This window comes from Neofelis nebulosa, chromosome 4 (assembly GCF_028018385.1).
Source record: "Neofelis nebulosa isolate mNeoNeb1 chromosome 4, mNeoNeb1.pri, whole genome shotgun sequence".
Lineage (NCBI taxonomy): Eukaryota > Metazoa > Chordata > Mammalia > Carnivora > Felidae > Neofelis > Neofelis nebulosa.
In genome coordinates, this window is record NC_080785.1 from 14,829,401 (window position 1) to 14,845,768 (window position 16,368).

The 16,368-nt window shown below is 45.2% G+C and overlaps 1 protein-coding gene across 1 annotated transcript in view; it reads left to right on the forward strand.

The window, feature by feature from the left end:
• The window catches only part of PARP12 (poly(ADP-ribose) polymerase family member 12), a 38,334-nt gene that overhangs the window by 19,073 nt on the left and 2,893 nt on the right, over window positions 1-16,368 (forward strand). Inside the window, exons 6-10 of the mRNA XM_058724106.1 lie at window positions 437-632; window positions 4,247-4,388; window positions 7,664-7,760; window positions 13,785-13,860; window positions 15,633-15,763. Of these exons, the coding sequence (XP_058580089.1) occupies window positions 437-632; window positions 4,247-4,388; window positions 7,664-7,760; window positions 13,785-13,860; window positions 15,633-15,763 (642 nt within the window). The remainder of the gene's footprint in view (window positions 1-436; window positions 633-4,246; window positions 4,389-7,663; window positions 7,761-13,784; window positions 13,861-15,632; window positions 15,764-16,368) is intronic.

Genomic DNA, 16,368 nt, shown 5'->3' on the forward strand with positions numbered 1-16,368 from the left:
AGGCCTAATGTTTAATTTGTGGGAAGATTTTAAACTGCTAACCAGTCAGGTTTTCTATTTTTCTTGAGTCAATTTTGGTAAACTTAATGATTTTTTCCAGGAGTTTGTTCATTTTATTTATTGCTAAACTAATTGTCATAGACTTGCTTATAATACCTCTTTTAGTGTCTATGACATTTTTAATTTTTACCTTTTATATTTCCAATATTCTTTTTTTCTTATCAATCTTGCAGAGATTTATTGATTTAATTAAAAATTTTTTTTATAAGAACCAACTTGTACTCCCCTCCCCCCACTTGGAAACATTTTTTCCCCCTAAGGTACGTGTCACACTGATGTTCACATCTACCAGCTGAGCATCTAGAAGACCACAGGTAGCACCTGAGTGTTCGCTTGACTGGTGGAATTTTCAGTTTACCTCTCACTTCCTTTGCAGGATCCTCTGTGCCGAGTCAGCCAGCAACTTTCACTTTGACTGTCTAGACTTTGACTCCATGATGTTTGGTGCTGCCCCAGCCCGCCGCCTCTCCACAGCCTCCTCGGTTACTAAACCTCCACACTTCATCCTCACCACTGACTGGGTTTGGTACTGGACTGATGAGTTTGGTTCTTGGCAGGAGTATGGAAGACAAGTAAGTGTCATGGAAAGAGGGCAGGTGTTTTCTCCTGAGGGCCCCCGATGGAGGAGCCATTTCAGACATGAGCACAAGGATTGTTCTGGGGAGTCCTTGATAGAGACGAAGAGCCCCAAATCCTCCTGTGACTCACTTGCTTGGGGAGAATTATGATAAAACTAGGTAGTTGGGAGTTCTTCTGTATGATTAGGTATCTGTTGGCCTCATGAGAACATGGCCTAGTGTAAATTATAGTGAGAGGACATTTCTTCATTGGTTTTGTTACATGGGATAGAAAGATGCCTCCCTTAACTGTTGAACAGATAGCTCCAAAGCAAATGATGTGTGTATAGGAGACTTGTGTAGCTGCAGAATAAACTTTAAGGCCCTTTGAAACTAGCTTCTGACTTCTCTGTAGCAGCAACTTCATAGAACGTGGGCAAGTGTAAGAAAATTGATTTATTTCAGGTATTGGTTTGGAATCTGGATCTCATAACTGTTGCTGTCAATTATTTGAAGATGTTCACGGCTGGATCACATTAAAGGGAACCCTCTGGGTGCCTGTAGAGGTACAAGTATAGGGAGGTCACCATTTCTATAGGAACAGCTTTCCGAAATGAAAATTGGGATACGTGGTCTGATAGACATTTGTACTCTTCTGTGTTTTATAAGGCTGTATTAAAGCTTTAGTTTCTAATTTTGACTTACACCTAGGATATCTTTTTCTCTGGGAACCCTGTAATTGAGAGCTCCATGAGAGCAGGGAGTTCTGTCCCTTTTGCCACACATGTGCCCTGTGTGGAGGACTCTGCCTGTACCCTGCAAGTTCTCAGGTCATAGATGTTGGTGGGTTGAAGGACAGAGTAATTGCTGCCCCACGGCCACTGCTGAGTTGGACATGGTCACTCTCAGCAGTAGCCTTGCTTTAGCCCTCATACACTTCTCCATTTCTTGCAGGGCCAGCCTTTCCTCATTGGCTATTCTGTCTGCCCTCTTTCCCACACATCTCCCTCTCCTTCCTTGCCATGGAGATATGTTCAGGGAGGCTCCCCAACATTGCTCTTGGTTTGGTCGGGAGCAGGAGGGGGAGGGGCCATGCCTGGTATCGAGGAGGGGGATAGAATGAGGGGCTGGTTATGTTCCATGAATGGAACTTCTCTGGTGACCTGATGAAGGAACTCATGGCAGGTGAAAAGCACTTAGCAAATGTGACTACCTCTCACGTGTTTGCTTTGTGGTGTGTCCCCCTTCTCGGGGAGCTGAATGAGATGACATGAGACCCTAAGGGCATCCCGTGAAAAAGTAGGATTCCCTAGGTGACTTGGCAAACTGCATTATCACAACTTTAGGAAGTGGGGGCCTTCTTCCTCCAAACAACCCACACTCAGGGCTTTACCTTTTTTTCCTCTATGCTGTTCTTCATTTACTCCGTATAGTCAGAGTGTATAACTTCACTTAGAACATTGAGAATCTCTGGGAATGACCTGTATTTGGGTATCAAAGATGTGCTACGTGATGGTGGGGCGCAGATGCACGTGTGTGAATTCAGTGGTTATTGGTTGTGCGGTCTCACTTGGTACCATTGGCTGAATCGCCTCATAGGGTGACCTGTCAACTCCAGCTCTTCTTTCCCGTACACTTCTGGTGTCATCCTGTATTTGGATTTCTTTCTTAGTTTTCTGCTCATTGCCAGTTTAGGACCATTTTCTTTTGATTCAGAAAGCTAGGTTCTTTTCTGCCCAAGCTCAGGAGGTACAGCCAAATTTCAGTCCAAATTACCTCCACCCTATATTAATTTCCTAAGGCTGCCATAACAAAGTACCACAAGCTGGGTGGCTTAGAACAGCAGTGACTTACTGTGTCACAGCTGGATGCTGGAAATCGAAATCAAGGTGTCAGCAGGGCCATGTTCCCTTTAAAGCTTGTAGGGAATCATACTTGCCTCCTCCTAGCTTCTCGTGGCTTCCCTGGTCTGTAGGTTCTTCAGTCCAGTCTCTGCTTTGTCGTCACGTGGCCATTCTCTTATAAGGACATAGGTTATGTGGATTAGGGGCTCACCCTACTCCAGTATGATCTCATCTTAACTAACTACATCTGCAGTGACTCTGTTTCCAAATAAAGTCAAGTTTTGAGGTACTAGAGTTAAGACTTCAGCATATCTTTTACAGCAAAGGAGGTGGCATAGTGCAATCCATAACCTAATCTTGTGTATAAAGGTGTTACTGTCCAGGCCCACTGAATTTTCCTGCGTTAAACTCAATGTCCCTGAGGTGTTGGGCTCCAGGATGCTTTACCCTGACCTGTATCCTTTTTGGATCATTCTCAACAAGCTGCTCATGTTGATAGACCTTTTGAGTTAGCACCCTTTCCTGTGATCTGCTGTGCCTTGATCTAAAACCTCTACAGTTGTTCTCACCCTTTTGGGCCTGAACAACCCATTCATCTCTACATGGAAGTAAAGACCCCTGTTCATTCCTTCATTTTCCAGGATCTAACTTGTGTTCCTGTTACTTGTTCATCTAGCCACCTTTCATGGAGCGCTGGCAGGACATGGGACCTTGCCGGACACAGCCCTTACTGTGCCATAGAAACTGGCAAATGGCCATGGGCCCAGGTGCCAAATCTTGTGGCATTTGCAGCCTTTGCCCGCTCCCTCCTCACCCTCCTGTCTCATTCCTCCTCAGTCTCCTTCATGGGCTTCTTATTTCCACTCTCCTTCTTGAATGTTGGGGTGTCCCAGGGTCCGGCCCACACCTCCATTCTTCTGACGTTAGTGGCCACCTTAAGTGGTCTCTCCACGTCTGTCTGCAGACCAGATTCTTTGAACTTGAGACTGATGTATCTAGATACACTCCTAATATTTCTGTGGCACCTTTACTTTTTGTTCCAGGCACTGTGCTAAGTGCTTTGCAGGCCTTATTTTAATTATTTTCCTAGTCCTTTGGGGATGGGATGGCACTGTGGAATCATGATAGGAGTATGATTTAAGTTTTCTTCCTGTTCTGTTGAGATAGTGGAGGTTCAGAGAGGTTAAAATAACTTGTCACAGTTATGAAGGAGCCAAAATTCAAGCTTGGTCCATCCCCAAATTTTAGATAGCTTGGAGGTAGTTGGATAGAAGTTGTGGGGTCAAAATGGATGATTGAAAGCAGAAGAGCTTCTCCAAGGGCCCAGAAAAAGAAAACAGGAAGACTAAGCTCTGACTGCAGGGTGGTGGGTACAAGAATGGGCAGAGAAGAGGCAGCCATGCTCAGGCCATCCCTTCATGCGGATTGGAGAATTCAGCGTTGGTGTTCACCTTCCCTTGAATGGAGGTGTCATCCGTTAGGAATGAATGCTGTGTCTTATTTTGCTGCCATCCTGGTTATCTTGGTATGGTTAGCCAGGATCTGCATTTACTCCCTTTCATTTTCTGGGCAGCTTTTGGAGGCATTTGTGCTGGCTTCTCTTCTGTGCCTCCCTCTCCTGCCGCACCCCTACTCCCTGGCTCTTCTCTTCCAGCTCCCCTGCCTCCCCCATGACACGAATATGCACCATGGTCATGCCTGCAGTGTGGTGTGGGTAGCACCCAGCAGCTTTCCTCATCATTGTAGGTTCTTGGCTTCACCAGGCGTCTGGCTTTTCCCTTGTAGGGCATGGAGCACCCCGTGACCACCGTCTGCAGCGGCGATTTGGAGAAGGCCTACCTGGCATACTGTGCACCTGGGTCTGATGCCCAGGCAGCCATTCTGAAGTTCCAGGCTGGAAAGCACAAATACGAGTTAGATTTCAAAGGTACTTCCTGACCCGCTGCCCCCACCCAGTAGGGCTTGGCCATCTTTTGGCTCTGCCTTCTCCACCTGCATCCTGGAAAAGGTCCATGTGCACACTGAGGGCCAGGAGAGAAAAGGAAAGGGTGGTAAGGGTGGTCCCTGCTCCAGAAGTGCTGCACATCTGGAATGGGAGACAGATGATGCCAACCCAGTGGGATGGAAGAGAAGTTGCCTGGGGAGGGGGTGGTGAGAGAGGACCCCGAGATGAAAACAGGGGCCCGAAGTTTGGAGGGATGGGGGTGGTCTGCATGCGTGCCATGGTGGTGGGCCTGTAGGCCATGGACGACGAGTCCCTCTGGTCTAAGGGTTAACTTGAGTCTCTGATTCCTGTCATAGCAGTTCTGCTGTGTCCTCCCTCGAATGGCAGCTCCATGTCATTGTCTCAGTAGGCACCTGTGGCTCAGGTGGGCTGCAGATTAAACACATGCTAGATGCACACTTTCATTAAAAGTTGCTGGGAAGCCGATTATCCTGTGCTCCAGATGTTTTGACGCTGGGCTTTAAGTGACTTGTCCTGGTTGCCTTTGCAGACAGACAGAAACAGGCCAGGTACTCTGGCCAGTTCATGTAGTGACTGATTTTGGAGAATTCCTTTGTTTAAATTTTAGTTTTTTTCTGTAGCTTGTCTTAAGACGTTTTCTCTTGGATTTATTAGTCCAGCTGTGTTTAACTCAGTTTTGCCTTACATTTGTTTATTTTTTATTTATTTTTTAAATGTTTTATTATTTATTTTTGAGAGAGAAACAGAGTGCGAGTGGGGGAGGGGCAGACAGAGAGGGAGACACAGACTCCAAAGCAGGCTCAGGCTCTGAGCTGTCAGCACAGAGCCCGATGCGGGGCTCGAACCCACAAACTGTGAGATCTTGACCTGAGCCGCAGTCAGATGCTTAACTGACTGAGCCACTCAAGTGCCCCAACATTTGGTTTTTTTAAATGTTTATTTTTGAGAGGGAGAGAGTGCAAGCTGGGGAGAGGCGGAGAGAGAGGACAGAATCTGAGGCAGGCTCTGCACTGTCAGCAGGGAGCCTGACATGGGGCTTCAGCCCACAGACCGTGAGATCATGCCCTGTGCTTAACTGACTGAGACACCCAGGCACCCCTTGCATTACTCACATTTTAAACTCTGAATCCTTCTGAATGTTCAGTCCTTTTAAGGGGAATAACTGGGCCTTCATTTAAATATGGTTTACTGTTTTCTCTATTTTTATGGACCTTCTTCTGGATAAAGGGCAGCAAAGTGTATCTGGTGAATTATCCTAAAATCACTTTACCTGCCTGCTGTTAGCCAGTTGTTTTTCTTGTGGTTGTGGGGCTTATCCTCTTGCTTAAGGTAGAATCGCTGCCCCCTCGACTTGCCCTTACAGAGAACTTAAAGGTTTCTTCTGCTCTGCGATGAGAACTGCTTACCAGCCTTCAGTCTCTGCTGGAGAACACCAGCCGTACATCAGGTGGTTTGCAGTCCACAGTCTGATAGGTACAAATACACTAAAGGGGACAGCGAACTCCATGAGGATCAGGTCTATACGGCTAGCACCCATCTGACTGCTGCTGGCAACTGTTCTTAAGTATCTGGAAAATATCAAAACCAGAAATGTCAGATGCAACCTTGATCATTCTCACCCTGGGCCACAGCCCCAGGGGACGTAACAGAAAATCAGGGTAAGGGTGGGAAAGAGCACACGAATGCAGTTTTCTGCAAACTGCAGGAAGAAGCGAGTTCACTCCAGACTGACCCAGGCTCATGCGAGTAAGGAGAATTACTTTTGTTGATGGTGGAGAACAGCAGCCACAGAAGTAGTTTGAGATGAGTTAGCTTCCCGTCTCACTGCCTCACTGAGAGGTGTAGTGAAAGCAAGTCTCGGACCCAAATCTGCCAGACACATTTATAAACCAAGTATTATTAGGAAACAAGTACATTTAAGAAACACACACAATTGGTCAAATGATTTGTACTGTAGGATTGAGGGAGGAGGAGGAAGCCTCAGGGAGGTGGTGGGGGAAGACTCAGTATTGTCATTTTAGGGACTCTTGTTATAAGTGCTGCTCAAGGCCACTGCCAGGGCCAAGAGTCCAGAGGCAGAATTCTGACAACTGTTAGCTGGCAACAGATGGGTAGAATCCCAAAGGTCAGGCTTGTGTAGGGACTCAGCCTATGTATCCCTGGTAACGTAAGTTAGAGAAAATGTCTTATTTTTCCCTGTCCACGGGAGGGTCGGGAGTGGGTCTGACATACATTTAGCCAGTCTGCATATCTTGAATCATTTCACTAGTGAAAGCCCATTTCAGATTCATCATGATGTCAGTCAACAGGCCAATAAAAACCCATGTAAGTGTGCTAATTATTGATGGGGACTTGAGTGGTGGACAACAATGGGGGCTGTGGTGGCCATGTCTGGATTATGGGTTCTTGATTAGAATGTGGGGGTCCCCCAAAGAGTGCCTGCTCTTGACGACCACCTGGGCTACAGCATGAGGGACACACATCTAGGTGATTACTCAGCATAGGTTCAAATGCTGTAATGTAAGTTACAGACATCTACAAGTTAGTATTAAGTGTTTTTTAAATGAAAAAAAGTTGTTTTTGTACTCTGGGTTCAGAAAGTAAGACTTGGCAGGGTTTTCCTGGTGGGTAAGGACATGGAATCTAGCTCATAGGCATTTGTGATTTTTCAACTTGAGGGTCAGTGTCGTCCCCCCACCCCCACCCCCGCCCGCCGCCAACCCTCAGGATAACCCTGAGGGTTTTGGGGTGGGCATGGGGCAAGAGTTTTGTTTATTAAAGATGGTACAGGTTTAAAAGGTTTAATACTGCTATGGAATCAGTTTAGTCAAATTAAGAAAAAAAGTCATAAGAGTAAAATTATTATATTAACTAAATCCCACTGGCTTAAGATGTAGTAATTTAGTCTCAGGCTGGGCTGAAGCTTTTTTATATCCAAGCTGGGAAAAATTGCTAAGCAAAATAATAGTTTAAACAAGATTGGAAGGAACAATTTAAAAGTACTCATGTATAATTGTTATGTCAATTACTCATCATTCATGTGTTCATTAAACCCAGTCTCCTAAGGATACCTGTTTTCTTTATGGATATTTGAAATGTGAAAATTGCTTTATTTCTTAGCAGACTGATCCTATACTACACATTTGGATTAGTTTTCCAGCCCATTTAGTTGTGTTTATAAAACCTTGCTGTCCTGTGTGCGTATATACATTTGGTGTTTGTTTTTTTTTTTTCAGCCTTTGTTCAGAAAAACCTGGTCTATGGCACGGTCAGAAGGGTTTGCCGGAGACCCAAATACGTGTCTCCCCAGGAGGTGAAGGTGAAGCAAACCTGGTAGGTGGCATGTGTGTCAGTTGGGGTGCGCTGTGCTGCGTGTACAGAAAACCTACTCAGACCAGCCAGCGCAGTGAGAGGGTTGTTGGCTTCCGTAACCGAAAGCGCCCACACTCCCGTCTCTGCCCAGCCCTCCTCCAAGTACCTTTTTTCTTAAAAAAAAAAAATTTTTTTTAATGTTTATTTATTTTGAGACCGAGAGAGACAGAGCATGAATGGGGGTGGGTCAGAGAGAGGGAGACAGAACCTGAGACAGGCTCCAGGCTCTGAGCTGTCAGCACAGAGCCCGACACAGGGCTCGAACTCATGGACCGTGAGATCATGAACTGAGCCGAAGTCGGATACTTAACCGACTGAGCCACCCAGGCGCCCCTCCTCCACGTGCCTTTGTACTTTCCTTCACTGAATGCCAGAGTGCTGGTATTAATATCAGTGTTCTATAAAAGGTCTGAGAGTTCATGAACCCGAAAAATCAGGGTACACCTAGCACATTTCAGATAGAGAAATATTAGCATGTATTACAAGAGTATAAAATATAATGCAGGTTTATAGAGAGGTGAACATTAGAGTATTATACTAATTACCAGATTAACTTTTATTTATTTTTAATGTTTATTTTTGAGAGAGAGAGCTAGAGAGCATGAGCAGGGGAGGGGCAGAGAGAGAGAGAGAGAGAGAAGGAGACACAGAATCCAAGGCAGGCTTCAGGCTCTGAGTCGTCAGCACAGAGCCTGATGCAGGGCTCAAACTCACAAAACAGTGAGATCACGACCTGAGCTGAAATCAGTGCTTAACCAACTGAGCCACCCAGATCAATTAATTTTTAATAAAGCATTAAAGTGACAAAGCAAGCACAACATATGTTTTAACTTTAAGTGTGCCAGTAATGTTACTGAGTCATAAAGGTACTCTTGTGCAGATTTTTCCAGAAACCAAAAAAGTTCTTGACTTTAGACTGATTTGAGAGAATGGTTAAGAAATAGTAATAATATCACTCCTAATATTTTCTCTCTGTTTCTATCTTCATGTAACTTTCTTTTGTTATAACTTGGAAGGGATCTTTTCAATAGCTCTTTGGGTTTTTTGTCTTTAGTCCCAGAGTTTTTTATTGATAGTGAGCTATGGTTTTTGCTTCTGATAAAAGCGCATTGTTCTTTGTTCTCCATTTGCATCATGAATGAATGGCAGTTCTGATGCCAAGTCACCTGTAGCAATTTGACTCCTGGCATCCATATTCCACTAGTTGGGAAATGCTTTGAACCAGAGAATTATCTTTGTAGGTAGGAGATTGGTGACACACAATTATAAGGCTGTTAGTTGTGATCAGTGTAGACTCGAACCTGGCTCATCAGGTTTTATTTTCAGTTGACTAGTTGAATTCTAGACTTGAGTATTTTAAAATGTTAAAGTAAAAAATTAATGGAATTAGATCAATAAAAATCCATGTATTTCAGGACTTGAATCTTATGGGATACCAAAAAACCAAAAATGGATAGTTGAAGGCACTAACAGGCCAGCTTCATCCTCAGAGTGGGTTCCCTTACAGCTGCCAGAAGCCATTAGGGTAGCGCCCTGCCTTGTAAGCATTTCAGAGCAGGAGAAGGCCCTTCTGCGGCTGATGGGGGTATATTTATGAGCTTTGCGCTGATCAGACTTCCTCTGAACCGCTAGTTTTAGGCTTGGTGCAGATGTGCCAGGATAGGAGCTGGGCAAGGGGTCCTTTCTCTCCGATCTGCACGGCCACATGATGGGGGAGAGGAGCCTGGCTGGCAAGAGATACTATAGTACCAGTTACATTCGGGTGTGTCACGGCTTAAGCTGAGACTTCAGCCAGTGTTGTTAGCCGTTTCGTGGAGAACTGGTAGTTTCTCTGTTGGCTCTTCTAGGTCTCACAGATGGACTTCAGTGGTCGTATTTGTGGAGCATGGTCATTTAGAGGAGAGTTTGATACAGGATAGAGGGGAAAGGTATTAGCAATTCAAGCAAAAGGTACACTCAGTGGTCTGTATCCTGCCTGCTGTTACCTCCAATGTTTCCGTAATGAGGACCTGTTTGTATAAGTTTTTGGTTTATCTTTATTATCTTTTTTTTTTTTTTTTGCAAAAATAAACAAATGCATATACAGTATTTTCTGGTTTTTCTTGTGCTAAGGGTAACATTCTAAATGTATTGTTTGTTCTGTACCTTTTCTTTTCCACTTAAAAATAATTATTTCCTTTCAACGTCAGAAGACGTTAAAGTCTTCTGAAATCTGTTGTTGTCTTCGTGGCTCTCTATCACCTGTATATACCCTCGTTTATTTAATCTGTTCCTTTTAGAGGTTTATTTTGCGTTGTTTGAGATTTTTTACTGTCACGAGTGTAATGGCACAATGGATGATCTGGTGTATGTGCTGTTTCATATTCATGGAGGTTAAAGCCCTAGAAGGTAAATGCAGGTTTCTCTGGATGGGGTTGGACCATTATGCACTTGCCCCAGGATGCTTGAGGTGCCTGTTTGCCTCACATCAAGCTCTTGGACTTTTGCTGTTCTCGTGGGTGGCAAAGGGTATATCAGTGTATTTTAATTTGCTTTCTCTTACGAGTGAGGTTTAATATTTTTTCCTAACCTGTAACAGCCATTTGCCTTTTTCTGTGGATGGTTTGTCTTTTTGTCCAATTTTCTGTCAGACTTTTGGTATATTTTGTAAATATTAAGAGCCTTTTATCTATTGGAGAGCTCACTCGGTTTCTTCTTTTAAATTTTTAAAAATATTTATATTTGAGAGAGGGAGAGAATATGAGTCAGGGAGGGGCGGAAAGATAGAGACAGAATCCAAAGCAGGCTCCAGGCTCCGAGCTTTGAGCTGTCAGCACAGAGCCTGATGCGGGACTCAAAAACTTGGGAGCAGTGAGATACGACCTGAGCTGAAGTCAGACGCCCACCTGACTGGGCCACCCAGGTGCCCCATCACTCAGTTTCTTATACAAATTTCAAACCTTTTTTCTTGGTTTGTTATTTGCCAGCTTTGTTTATGAAATATTTTACCATGCAGAAATGTTTATTTTTTATTTTTTAGTGAAATTTACCCATGTCTTCTGTGTATTGCTTCTGGATTTAGAGTTCAGGTAACTGTGGCTGCTTCTACTTCTGAAAGTTTATTTTTGATTCTTTCCCTATCCAGAGACTACCTTAGATACGGTTTGGAAAAAATCTGTCTCCTTTCTGAGACTGGATGTCTTTTATTGTCACTGTAATGTTGTTTTCATGGGGCCACAAACACACCACACATCAGAAATGATAGTGATCATTTTGGTTAAATTCAAACTGAGATGTGACTTGATTTAGGATCTCTCTGCTGCATAAGCTAAGAGTCACACAGTGTCCATACAGTGAAGTTTGTGGCTCTTCCTGCTAACCCGTGTGACAGTAGCCAGATGTTGTAACTCTAGAAAGCAAGTCTGCTTGGGCCTCTGTGGCAGATTGGGACTATTAGAGTAGGTTGCTTTCAGAAACAACTTCTTGGGGCACCTGGGTGGCTCAGTCAGTTAAGCGTTTGACTCTTGATTTCAGCTCAGGTCATGATCTCACAGTTCATGAGTTTGAGCTTTGCATCGGGTGCTGTGCTCATAGCGTGGAGCCTGCTTGGGATTCTCTTTCTGTCTTTCTCTGCTCCTCCCCCTCTTGATCATGCATGCTCAGAGATCTCTCAATCTCAAATAAATAAAGAGATACAACTTCTATGTTTATGTGAATGACAGGGTCACAGAATATGATCTCCACATTCCACAGTTATAATACAAGAGTTTAACGTAAAGTTCAAAATGGCATTTACACATCAGCTATCTGGACCTTACTGTCCTTGTATCCTCCATAAAAATGTTTTATTCATGTGATTGGGTCTTATTTTATCTTTTCTTGCCTCCTTGTGGATATTTTTTGTCATTTCGTTTTTTTCCCTTCTAGTTTGGAAGAGTTATACCTTGTATAACTCTTTTTTTTGGCCACCTTAGAAATTATAATAAGTGTTCTTAGGTATGAGTCAAGTCTGTATCTTTGTGCTTGTATCAACTAATATAAGGGCTTTCATATACCTGATTCCATTATCTTCCTCTGTTTTTTAACTTTGAGGTACTGTTATTTTATACTATGAATGTTTCATTAGATTTACTCACATTTTACCACTTTGTAATTTCAAATTATGAGTCTGTTGGACTCATAGATGAGTCTGAATGATGATGAATTTCAAAGATGAGTCTGTTGGAAAATTCTCTGTTTTTGTTTGCCTGAGTACATCTTTATTTTGCCCTCAATCTTCAAAGATAGTTTAACTGGCTGTAGAATTTTGGGGTGTGGTTATTTTCTCCTGAATGCCGAAGAGGTCACTCCACTGTCCTCTGGTTTCCATTGCTGTCTTTGTGAAATCAGCAGTCAGTCTAACTGGAGTTTCTTTCCCAGAATCCCTCGTTTTCCTCTGGCTGCTTTGCAGATTTCTTTGGTCTCGCTGTCATGCACTGTCACCTTGGTGAGGCTGAGCATGTGCTTTTATTATCCTGTTGGAGATTCTTGGGGCTTCTTAGACCTATGTGTCAGCGAGTCTCCTTTGTTCTCTTGAAGATCGCCTCCATCCTTTCCTCTCTCCTCTCTCCTCTCTTTTTCGAGGTTCGGTTAGGTTCCAACCAGATTCTGGCCTTCTCTCTCTCCCTCTTCTCTGTGTCCCAGCTTCTTCCCCACATCTTCCACCTCCTCATTGTGGGGCCACATTCTGAATTACCACTTAGCATCTCATTCAGCTCACTCTTTTCTTCCCTTCTCAGGTGGTCTCCCCTGCTCATAAGCCTGTCCTTCAAACTTCTAGCAAGGAGTGTATCTTTCATATTTAGAAGCTCCTCCTAATTCTTTTTCAAATCTTCATCTTTTTATAGTTTAGCTCCTTACATAGGTTTTTAAAGTTTGTCTTTTATTTCTTTAAACATAGAAAGAATAATTGTTTTATAATCTGCCTCCTAATTTCAGCATCTTTGGTCTTCATGGTCTGTTTCTGGCTGATTCTTGTTCATGGGACCTTGGTTAGTTATTTTTAAACTGTGCTATTTTCCTAGGAAAGTTATTTGTGGGAGTTCCTTGAGGCTTAGGATGAAGGTACATGTCTTATGCCAGTGGCAACAGAAGGAATATCTTTTGTAGGAAGAAAAGACCATTCTGAAAAGGAGTCAGAAAATTTTGGAATTATAGCTTCACAGTCCCTGTTCCTAGACCCTTTGTGTGATGTGTCTTTTTTTTTTTTTTTTTTTTTAAGTTTTTTGTGGTGGGGCGGGGGGAGCCATGTGTCTTTTAGAACTCCATCTTTCTTTATCTTTTTTGGAAGATCCTATGGTGCTGGTGTTATGTGAGACCTGTAATTAAACTTGCTAATATTGCAGCAGTAAAAATTAAGCATAGTTGGGGCACCTGGGTGCCTCATTCGGTTAAGTGTCTGACTCTTGATAGCTGCTCAGGTCATGATCTCATGGTTTGTGGGATCGATCCTCGAGTCGGGCTCTGCACTGTGACAGCATGGAACCTGCTTGGGATTTTCTCTCTCCCTCTCTCTCTGCCCTCTCCCACTTGTGTGCTCTCTCTCTTTCTCTCTCAAGAAAACATTAAAAAAAAAACATAGTCAATTTAAGTAGGGTATATACAGACCATAAGTACCCTCTTAGCAGTTTCAATCAAATTTCTACTGCCAAATTCGTTTTGACATAAATTTTATGTTTTTAAAAATGTTTTTGTATGCCAATTACACCTAATTGAGGCTGCTTGGAAAAAGTTGCAGAGCCCTTTGAATGTTAAAATGATGAGAGTTTAGGCTGCTCTAATCAGTTATTCTCTGCCTTTCATACAAGAGTTGGGATACAGGTGAGAAATGGATCCCTTGTGCCTTATCATTTGCGTTTTGGCCACCTGGGCAAAGTAGAATGCTCCCACATGGTGGATAGTGTGTGTTTAGGTGCTTCCTCACCTTCTACCTGCTTTCACAAAATGATATTTGTTTACATTTTGTAGCAGTGTCAAGTTTCAAGGCCCAAAGAGCATCCCAGACCATTGGGACCCCTCGGCCCTGCCAGACCCTGGCTTCAAGGTATGGGATTTGCACTGTTTTGGTCCGTGGAGGAGGGCGTTCTGTGACCTAGTGAGTGAACTGACTCCACCACTGAGGAAGCTATGAGGCCGGGCAGGAGGGGAGAGTTCTGTCGGGTTTTGTTATTTTCAGGTATAGGGGATTTTAAGCCTGGATGACCACCAAGAAGATGGTTGTGGCCCCGAGGGGAGAGGATGTATTGTGGATGGAGCATGATGACTTAGAAATTTCTGGGAAGGGCAGAAATAAGGAGCTTAACGGCTGCTCGGCCAATACGTATTAGTTTTACAAAGCAAGAAAACAAAACCAGGGGAGGACTTAAGTATGATGAGGGATGCGGAGAGAGGGAGTTGCTGTTGAAAGGTGCCGGATGTTCGAAGACTAGGAATAGCGACTCACCTGGCTCATGTAGTGCCTGCCAGCGAACAGGAGCTACACTGAGTTCTGTGGAGTGCTCGTGCCATTGTCCAACTGCCTTGTGTACGTGTGGCCCTCAGACTGCCCTCTGCTGCTGGCTTCCTGCAGAGCACTGCAGACCAGCTCTCTGCCCTGAGAGGACTCCTCTTGAGTTGGACAGAGCACAGAGACCCCAGCAGCACACACACACACACATGTAAAGGGCTGGGCGAGTTTGAACAGCAGCACTCAGCACCACAGGACGAGGTGTCTGTACCGAGGGGAACAGGGAAGATGTCACTGGGTCCACACCTAAATGATGGCTGGTGCTTGTACAGGCAGATGTAGGGGCAGAGCATACAAGTCGACGGAAACTTCTTAGGGAGAGAGCCTGGGTCAGGATAGAGGGCGTGTGTAGGTGTTGGGAAGCAGGAGTGACATCTGGGCTGTGCTGTGGAGCGCTTGGTTGTGGGGCTGAGTTGCAGGCTGTGACAGGTATGGGAGCCCTTGACAGTCTGGTCTGGAAGGGGCAGGCTGGTTCCACACTCAGGGGAGAGGAGTTTGGTGTCCTTCCTGGGGTGCGACCAGGGAAACCAGAGTCAGAATTTCTGTTGCAGGAGCCCATGGACATTCAGACGGCACTCAGGGTGAGGGTAGGGCATGCTACAGAGGGATTTCTCATGGGTCCCCAAATGGGCTATCACTGGGCCGTCACTGGGCCAAGCCTCGCAGAGCCAGGCTGGTTAGGTGTAGGCTTCAGGTGTGGGAATTTGTGGATGGTCGCTGTGTAAGTGTCAGCTGCCCTTGGTTAGGAATCTCCCGGCCCATAGGGAGTACTGTTCCTCAGAGCAAGACACTAGGGGAGAGGTGGACTCAGCTGGGAGGACGCAGCAGCCAGGCACCATCCCTGCAAGTCTCACTGCACTCCTGAGTTGATGTGCGTCTGTCTGCCAGCCTGAGAGCTCCTGATGCGTTGCTGCCCATAAGCCTGAACCTGCTTTAACAGGGTTGGCGCCCCTCTCTCCCAGATGTGTGCACTCCACATTTTTGATACCAATTCTGGTCTTGGAGGCTATATAGTCTGCCCTGTGTGGGTACAGAGGAGGAGAAGGGATGTCCTGGGGACACCAGGGTGGTGCTGATGTAAGCATCATCTGCCTGTCCTTCAGGAGGGTTTCACAGTGGACAAAAGGGAAGTGACCACAACTTGCATACATCTCACGCCTGGAGACACTACACCTCTTGGCAAAGGGAGGGTGGTGATCACTATCTGGGTTTGTTGGCAGTTCTGGTGTTTTATGAGCAACCTTGAGAAGGGATTGATGTATATCCTCTGCTTTGATGATAACAGAGAAAAAAATATTTGCTCCCTGCAGAAGATTGCCCTCAGTTCTGCATCGGATGAATATCAGAAGGTCTGGAACCTCTTTAACCGCACGCTGCCTTTCTACTTTGTTCAGAAGATCGAGCGAGTCCAAAATCTGGCCCTTTGGGAAGTCTACCAGTGGTGCGTTGGGGGCTCACTCTTGGTGGGCTGGTGACCGTCCCCTCTGATACATACACAGTAGGCTAGCTGCTTGCCAAACGTGTCCTAGGTTTCAGGGACAATCTGAGATGGCAGCCAGAGCTGTGTCCCCACTTTCCTCCCCGTCTCACTATCCTTATAGCTCAGTGCTGGCACATCCCTCAGTGCCGAGGGGACTGAAGCTGCCCTAGTAACAAGGCCAGTGCTTGCCTCTCTGCCTGAAGATCAGCGGGACTGGTCATTGGAAGCCACCCACACCTTGAGGAGTAGAGAGATGCTGTCCTGACAGCCACACAATGGGGGTCTCCTCTTTGTGCCTGAGGACTAGCATGTTCTTGGGCACCTAGGGACTTGGCCTTGTTGAGGGGAGATCTGCAGCAGGTCGCTGTGGCAGGCCTGGGATCCTGCTGACCTGTCCCCAGAAAGGGGGTTGGAGCAGTGTCCTCTGTATTTGGGGCCCAGTGATGAAATCAGGGTAGCACACAGAGGGGGAAAGGGGTGGCCCCCACTGACCAGCATCTTCCAGTTCCCCCAGCTGAGCTCCATGCAGAAGCAAGGTGCTGAAGAAGAAGTAGGTCTGCTTTCCA